General features: G+C 41.1%; 1 protein-coding gene across 1 annotated transcript; it reads right to left on the reverse strand.

Annotated features, from left to right (window-relative positions):
* Nucleotides 1-592: 592 nt before the first annotated feature.
* On the reverse strand, nt 593-8,420 carry ednrba (endothelin receptor Ba). Its single transcript, XM_023298223.3, has 8 exons — nt 8,157-8,420; nt 6,871-7,348; nt 5,386-5,498; nt 4,362-4,566; nt 3,643-3,792; nt 3,177-3,310; nt 2,958-3,066; nt 593-1,577 (listed from the first exon to the last, which is right to left on the reverse strand). Exons 2-8 carry the CDS (start codon nt 7,282-7,284, stop codon nt 1,443-1,445), a joined length of 1,260 nt encoding a protein of 419 aa, XP_023153991.1. The 5' UTR covers nt 7,285-7,348; nt 8,157-8,420; the 3' UTR covers nt 593-1,442.
* Between the last annotated feature and the right edge of the window lie 212 nt (nt 8,421-8,632).

Consider the following 8,632-nt stretch of genomic DNA (forward strand, 5'->3'; position numbering starts at 1 on the left):
CCACAGTGGATTGTTTGAAGACATGCTGGAAGTACAGAGGCACAGAGGTTACAGGGAGGAGCTGAGACAGGAATGCAGGGAGAAAAGCAAGGGAAATTAGGTAAAAAAAAAAAAAAAGGAAAAACAAACAGAAAGGAGAAGACAGTGAAGGAGAATGGATGAAGAAATGGGATGAGGAGACGCTACTGAGAGATCACAGGACAGAGAGCTTCTTTGACAGCTAATGTGACATGCGTGACACTGGTTTAGCCTGGAGCAACATTCCCAGGTCAGAGCTGTGTGTTTTTTGGAGAGAAAAACAGAGAGATCACAGTGATGTTCTCTGTTAGCTTTCACCATCACATGATGCCGCCTGCTGTCACACTTATCAAGATCACACGCGCAAACACATACACACACACACACACACACACACACACACACACACACACACACACACACACACACAAACGCAGTATACAGTCAGAGCCATAAAAGGCAAACCTAAATGTTCACAGTCGTAAATAACAGCGGTGGTGTGTCTGATCCCATAATAGCTGGAAAATCACTGCTTTTCTCGAAAAAAATTTTTAAAAACACACAAACAACTGACTACTTTCTGATTTTTCAATTTATTTACTTCACTCGATGAAAGAAAAACTACCTCTTATGAAACCAGTTGAGGGAATGAGTCCAATTAAGATAATGAGTAGCAAATACAGTCATAAAACAAGACCTCAGTAACAGGCCCAGTACTGAACAATATAATACAACAGCTGGTGGTCACGCAGCTAGAAACAAACATCAGTAGTTCAATAACTAGTGGGAAAACACAAAGAGACAACGCTTTTAAAAATATTAATGTGATAAAGTATGCAAAAGCATGCGGAATGCTCGACACATTCATACATTTTACACGCAAACGACAAAAAACAAGAGCATTAGTTGCTTCTGAACCTTTTCCAAGCCGCTGCAGTGTGTATTTGCAACATGTAACAACACTCCAATATTGTCCATAAAACGCAGAGCTTAACACAAGATCCATAGCGTCAAAGTAACATTCATGATTCAGGCTGCGGTGCCTGACAGGCTGTCTTTGGTAATCAACCCTCAACCCCCCAGTTTAACACAACACTGCTGAACTCTGCCCCAGCTCAGCTCTCCACATTTGATGCTTATTTACAGTTTGTCTTTTTTCTCTTCACACATCTCACACTTGTTATCCAAGAAAACAGCTTATTGAAGTGCGCCGATGCTCACGGCTCGTCGTACGGGGAGAACATGCAGCGCTTGGGTTGGAATGAGTTTCTGTGAGGGCTGTTTTCCATCTGCAAAGAGCTGACGGACACTTCATATGATGGAGATGAGGCAGAAAAGGGCCCTCATCCTCTTTTAGTCATACATCAGAAAAATATATAGTTTTTTTATGTCCTTCTATCTCTTTTCTCACTTCGAGCCTCTCCTCAGGCTGTAGAGGACTTGTTGGTCATTCGGGAGTGGCTCTGTTCGGAGGCTCGGTCGGTGACTTTAAGCTTCATGCACGACTGCTTTTCGTCCATTAGCATCTCCGCCGGCAGGCACCAGCAGCACAGACAGGACTGGAGAGGAAAGAAAAGTGATGAGGGAAATGTAATACACAGGCTGGGACAAAAGAGGAAAACCTAATTCTCTTGTTTTTACGCTCTTATAAATTCAACAACTTGGTTTTCTTTTCAACTATCTCATCTATGATGCTTGTGCAGTATTGTTAAGCTGATGCTTGCAGGTGGATAAAAGGGAAAAACGAAATCAGTGGCTTTTATTTTTAACCGTTTGAAGGGCAATCATTGAAATACTTTTTTTCAACCCTAGAGTGTTATTGGAGGACATAAGACCTTTTTTTTTTTTTTTTTTTACTTTTGTGACATTTTTCACAATTTTTAATTTTCACATTGAAATTCAAGGTCAATGAAGTTACCATATATGGTTCCTTGCCCATCAGTGGTAAAAAAAAAAAAAAACATTCCAAGAAATGTATATATCATCACTTAGCACAACTACTCAACTATAAAATGTGTGCGCTTCATCAATAAACCATGGTTAGTTTTGACGTTTCAACCGAAAATATGGAAGAGGACCGAGCCACAAGTCCGTCTTTTTCCAACTTCGGAGAAAAGAGAAAGTTTGAAATGTTCCAGGGCTCTCCTGATTGGTCAAATGCCACGATATCGTGTTCTGTAATGTAGAGTGATCTTCGAAGACTGGCTCGGTGAAAACCACATGCTTCTTAACCTCACTGAGAGGCAGATATTTAATGTGTGTGGAAGTTGCCAAATATGATCACTTGCTCCATAAGGGGTTAAAGAAAAAACTGTTTTACTAATCACTTACTCATAACAGCACAGTGAAATCCTTTATTCTTCACATAAGTTGAGTTTAGAAGCTGTTGTTCAGAGCTGAGACTTGACCTCTGACCTTTTGATTGGGGGTCGACCAGTTATCAACCTGACCTTATCTGATCTTAAGCATGTTTCGCAATTAGTGCTGTTGCTTTTTTTTTTTTTGATCAGATTCCAAATAAATGAACAGTAAAATGTGCCATTTTGGCTCTAATGCAGCCGCCGCTCTGTCTGCAGTCACAACTCTGTGGTCTTAAGAAATGTCCTGCCTGAAGCGCTCTCTGATTGGTCACATGTCACAAGTCTGTCAACATTAAACGAGAAATGCTGAAAAGTTTCTTTTGTTCAAACACATGTCAAACATAAATGAAGAAGGCATTTCAATGAGGTTTTGTGTTGGAGTTTGTGTTTTTGAGACAGAAATTTAGACATTTATGGCCAATGCATGGTGGTCATCAGTCAGATTATTAATAGTTCATAATATAATTCCACTCTTGTGCCTGTGAAGCTAAAGCCAGCATCCTGTTAGCTTAGCACAGAAAATAAAGGACACATTTACTAACATGTCGAGCTTATTTCCTGAAGTGAGTTGCATCTTACCCTGAAGCAGCTCTTGAAGCGCTTGCTGACCATGTAGAGGGCAATCGGGTTGATGCACGAGTTGACCGACGCCATGTTGATGCCGATGTAGTCCAACACCAAAAAGAAACTGAAAGGTTGACAGAGACACATAAGCGCTCCGCCTCTTTCCCGAGGGACGAGCCATTTTTCTACCAAATTGTCTTGTCTTCCCTGTCAGATAAGTATTTCCTTCCCTACCTGAGCAGTTCGCAGCGGTTCGGATCTTTTTCATCGTAGATGGTGAGCTTGAGGATGCGGCTGAGGTGGAGAGGCAGCCAGCACAGAGCGAAGACCAGAACCAGACAAAACACTGTCTTGGCTACCTCCCTCCGCTGAACATGAGCAAACAAATAAATCACAGAAATAGCTGCGGTCAAATTTCGCCCATAAAGAAGTTATAGATCACTGGAGGCACATTTGTACCCTAAAACTCAAAAAATCTGTCATCATAAATCTAATTAAATGAAGTGGAGAGTGTGAGTCTGGAATTACGCTTATTTAATGTCAGTTACTGAAAAGAATTCTATTTTTTACTGCTTTGATGTGAATCTGGGAAAAGTGCAGAAGAAAGGTTCATTTAGTTAAATTCTGACTTTAACTCTAAATCCATAAAATGATCGTCGTCAGTAATTAATTGCAAATAAGTTGAAAGTGGTCATCTAACCTGTTTGAGATGGTCACTGAGAGCAATCTGCACTCCGTTCTTCTTCCTCAGCATCTCACAGGTCATCAGGGTGTAGAAAATAGCAGTGCACGCCAATGGCAGGCAGAAATATGCACCGAACAGCCACCAGTCCTTTGCTGATTTGTAAAACTATACAGAAAAAACACAGGAGAACGGCCTTGGATTACGCACAAACATCTGTGCTGGAGCACCTGAGTTAAAGGTGAAGCATGTCAGCAGCAGATTTAAAGTATATCCGCAGACTGACCTAGACACTCCCAGCGTCTGTTTCAAGTTCTTGTCGACGTGCTTCTAAAACAGTTCATCAAAAGAGCTCAGTGGAATTAAAGCGGCTCTTTTTTGTTGTTTAAGGTGGAATGGAATGGAAGAACACAGAAGCATTTGTATTCACACATGCAGGCACTGCGGTTTTCTCTGTCACCCAGGAGAGATGTAGTCGGACTCCTGTAATTTATTTATTTTATTTCTGACAATGTTCCATTTTCTGTAAACTCTTGCTCACCCCTAAAGTATGCATTTATAATGTATCTTCACATAAAGTCTGCATAGCTGCACCTCTGGCTGTCTGCACATGTCAGGATTTATTATTTATTAAGTCCATGTGCATGTTTGTAGCGTACACAGCTGTATCAACATACACTATTTTCCTGCACACTGAAATATTGGCCTCCGCAGGTCGGTGATTTGTTACAGCTCACCCTCATGAAGTCGGTTTTCTGCATCGGGTGCAGCAGGCAGATTCTCAGGTGTTCTCCTTTGTAGTCCATTGTGATCATGTCGAAGGCTATTGCCTCTGGCACTGCCAGGATGATGGATAATATCCAGATGAGAGCAATCTCGATAGCCATCCATTTTGGAACTCCGATCCCTTTGATACGACTCCACGAGGCCACGGCTCGATACCTGGAAGATCCATCACATGTGAAGTTCATAATCCAGTAAATTAGTTCAAGAAGTAGGTTGACATGTTGGGAATTATTTGCTGAGAAAGATGGTTTTCCTGGTTCATCTGGGTGTCACCATCCAGAGATGCTAGAGAAGCTAAATCCAGCTAAGTAGCTGGAGCATGAAGCTAGTTAGCTTAATTTAGCATCTCTAAATCAAAAGGTGTTAAACAGACAAGATATAAAGCGTGAATTTCTTTATAATCTTTCAACAGAGCCATGCTATTCAGCCCTGCTCCCAGTGTTTGTGCAAAGCTAATACTATAGCTAATAATGCTAAGCTAATACAGACAGGAGTGTATTTTCCAAATTGTAAAAACTCCTCTTTTTTGAGTGTCATGATTGACAGTAAATTTAACCCTGGTTGTACATTTCAAACATTTAGTGAGACACATAAAAATTTTGAACGTCAGACTCTTCATTTAAAGCATTGTGGTTAATTTTTATGCACCATTTTGCATCCCCGGAAATCTACGCCTACAAAGTTTACATTTTATATCAAAAACCTAAACAGAACTCTCAACTAGGTCGAACTAACTGTATTTAATTCTTTTTAACCCCAAAGGCCTAAGCAGGTAAAAAGTAGCACAACAGTTGTGAATATGGATGTAGCTCAGAATATAGTTAGTAGAAAAGCTAAACTCAGTCTGTGGTAGTGAGGTCAAATGTCGTGTCAAATGTTATTCCTCTGACATTGTTTCTCTAATTCCTAACTACAAGGTGAGGAGATGAAAGAAGTGCTCGTGACAGTAAGTGTGAGCTTGGACGGTCTGTTTACCTGTCGATACTCAAAGCGCACAGACTCAACACTGTGATCCCCACCGAGGATTTCTGGACAAATGGCACCAGTTTGCACAGAGTCACACCGAACGGCCAATCCTCGGCCAGGAGCTGCAGGGAGACAGAAAGAGCTGATGACAGAGTTAAACCATGGTAGGAAGTGAAGCAAATTGTCTGGCTCCACAATGTTTCTCGGAGCCTCAGGCATCCCGCGCAGACCAGATATGCGTGAACCTGAACTTATCGGTTTCTGTGAACAACCAGACCTGTTTTTTTCCTATCTCTTCTTGTCAGGTTTAGCATTTTGGGCTTTTCTTTACAAACACAGAGGGGCCTCAGTGCCTCGCTTTGACCTCCAGGCATACAGTGAGGTATAGACGCTCCTACAGAGAACAAGTAAACTCTGCTAAACCTGTATAATATGAGATCCTTCATGCCTTCTTTGGATGGGTGACTGGAATGTGAGTGTAATCTGCTTGAATCATACGTGACCCTGTAACGCTCCACACCGCCCAGTCCTTCCTGTCTCTTTTCTGGTATGCAGCTGTGACCAGTTGTTTTAGCATGCTTGCCCCCTTACCTAAATATACTGATACTCCGGTCCTCTCTCTCTCTTTTCTTTCTTTCTTTCTTTCTCTCACACAAAATGAGCCCAACAGATAATAACATGGCAGAGACATAGGGGGATATAGAAGGGCTCAGAATCCAGCAGAGTAATAACAGTTAAACCTGCTCAAAGCCTCCTTGCTGTTGTGTGTGCGAGGGATGGGCGTGTGCTTGAAGTCTTGTGTGAAGCAAAATATGTCTATATGACCTTACGGAGTTATTGCAGTGAACTTAACCCTCGTGTCGTCCTGCGGGTCAAATTGACCCGTTTTAAAGTTTGAAAATGTGGGGGAAAAAAATATTCTCACAGTGAAAACTTCCACATTTTCAACATTTTTGGGAAATTTTTGATTTTTTTTTTGGTGGAAAAAAAGAAATGTTACAAAAAATGTTTCTTTAAGAATATTCAGAAAAAAATCAACCAAAATCCAGTGAATTTCGCTGGATTTTGGTTGATTTTTTTCCGAATGTTCTTAAAGAAAATATTTGAACTTTTATTGATATATATGGAATCACTTTAGATATTTTTAGGATTTTTTGGTAAGATTTTTATTCATTTTTTGAAAATATTTAAGTTTTTTTTAAATTTTTAAAATCTTTAATTCTTGCCAAATTTGGTGATTTAAAAAAAAAAAAAAAAACTTTTAAGGGAAACTTTTAAGGAATATTTTGGAATTTTCTTCCTGAAGATTTTGCAAATTTTTATAAATTTGGGGATTTTTTATTTTTTTTTTGCTGAATTTTTGGATTTTTTTCAGACAAGAGAACAATATGTTTTGGTGCCCGTAAATAAGGATAACAGGAGGGTTAACATGGATGGGGAAGAAACTATCTGTAAAGCAAAAGGAGTTTGCATTGCTACCATGCTCTGCCTCACCTTGTAAACGTTAATGGGAATGCCGATGATGACGTGCAGCAGGTCCCCCAGTGCCAGGCTGGCGATCAGTATGTTCGGCCCGTTTCTCATGCACTTGTTCTTATAGATGATCCTCAGAAGGGTGGAGTTGCCGATAATACCGACGACAAACACCAGGCAGGACACCACGGTGTTGATGTACTTGAAGGTGTCTCGGATCTCCGTGGGTCCCGTGCACATGGGAGGCAGGCGGCGGCGGGGCATGGTGATGTTGGGCCTCACCGGACCCTGAACGTCCCTCTCCACCAGCCCGAGCCTCTGGGTGGCCGTCAGAGGGTTCGAGGGAACTTGTTTCTTCGGCTCTGTCTGCCCACTGGACACGAGAACGTGAGCCGCCAAGAGGAGAAACTCCAAGCAGAGGAGGTGAGTCTTCATCCTGGAGTCTGTAAATGGCTTTTATCCAACAAAACGTCCCTGTAGTAGTCCTCTCTTCGTGGGCCTGGTACACAAATTGCAAGAAAGTGAGTGCGGGGATATTATAACCACATGAAACCAAACAAAATCACTGTCTATGCTCCTGCTGCACACTAGGATTTATTATGAATTCAGCTCATTTAGCTGCCAGTCATCTTTATATAAACTGAACCACACATCCACCCTGCATGGCCATTTTTACATTAGTTCTGGGACTGAAAAAAAAACAATTAGAGGAATGGGGAAAGGTCGCAGGGATCAGAAAAGTGGAAATACATTGAAACTTTTATTTTAGCTGGAGGTGAGGACAGAGTCTATTTATTTTCAGGCTTTCTTGGCAGTGCCCAATGGAAAATTTTAAAGTCTGATTCCACTCAATAATGTGTCTTGGTCAAAGTTGTATCTCTTGAATGTTTGTTAAGGCTGTTTCCAAACTGTTAACCTGAGTGAATCTTGCAGCTAGATTGGAAATAATCCTAATTTTCCTGCATCGTTTATGAATAAGGGGGGAAGTATAGATGCTGTAATTTTATTTATAAGAACTTTATAAGTGGTTTTTTTTGCATATATACATAGTGGACATGCTGGAGGAAGGATTTATTGGTTAAACTGGCAAGAAAATAAGTTCATATTATATTATTTTTGACATGTTGAGGGGAGACTGGTAAAGTTTTTAAGAGGAGGAACCAAAGAACACTTTAAAAACCTTGTATATGACCTAGCTTCTTTCTTTCTTTCTTTTTGTAGTTTTTTTTTTTTTTTGTCATTCTATTAAACTCCCTAAATTAGTCACATATTGCTCTCCAGTTGCTGCTCTTTAAGTTCCAACTTACCTAACTCCAAACGGAGGTAGTTATCCTCCAATATTTGTGCCTCTCAGATCAAAGTTCCCCAGTAACTCTCAGACGCTCAGGACAGTAAAAGGCTCCCAAAGCAGGGATGTTGGTCCAGCTGTAACACTCCACTCATCTCCACCAGCGGCCGTCCTCTCAGTCATCAGTGCCAAAGTTTCCTTTAAAAAAAAGTCTCCAGATCTTGTGAACCAGAGTTTATCTGGCGGCTCCCTCCTCTCCAGCACTGACTGCTGAGTCCTCGGGTTCAGTCTGAAGAGTCTCCAGAGTTGATCCCTGCCCTCCAACCCCTCCTCTTTTTATGTAGAGGAGGAGGACGGACGAAGGCAGGATGTTCACAAGTTATTCAACGTTCATTAAGGTGCTGCTCTCAGTTTAGTAGCAAAAATAGGGCAAACAAATTAGTTCACGAGGAGCAGCAGTTTGGTAGTTTGTGACTCAGTGATGAGTTTTTTTAT

This window comes from Amphiprion ocellaris, chromosome 10 (assembly GCF_022539595.1).
Source record: "Amphiprion ocellaris isolate individual 3 ecotype Okinawa chromosome 10, ASM2253959v1, whole genome shotgun sequence".
In the NCBI taxonomy this organism is placed as follows: Eukaryota; Metazoa; Chordata; class Actinopteri; family Pomacentridae; genus Amphiprion; species Amphiprion ocellaris.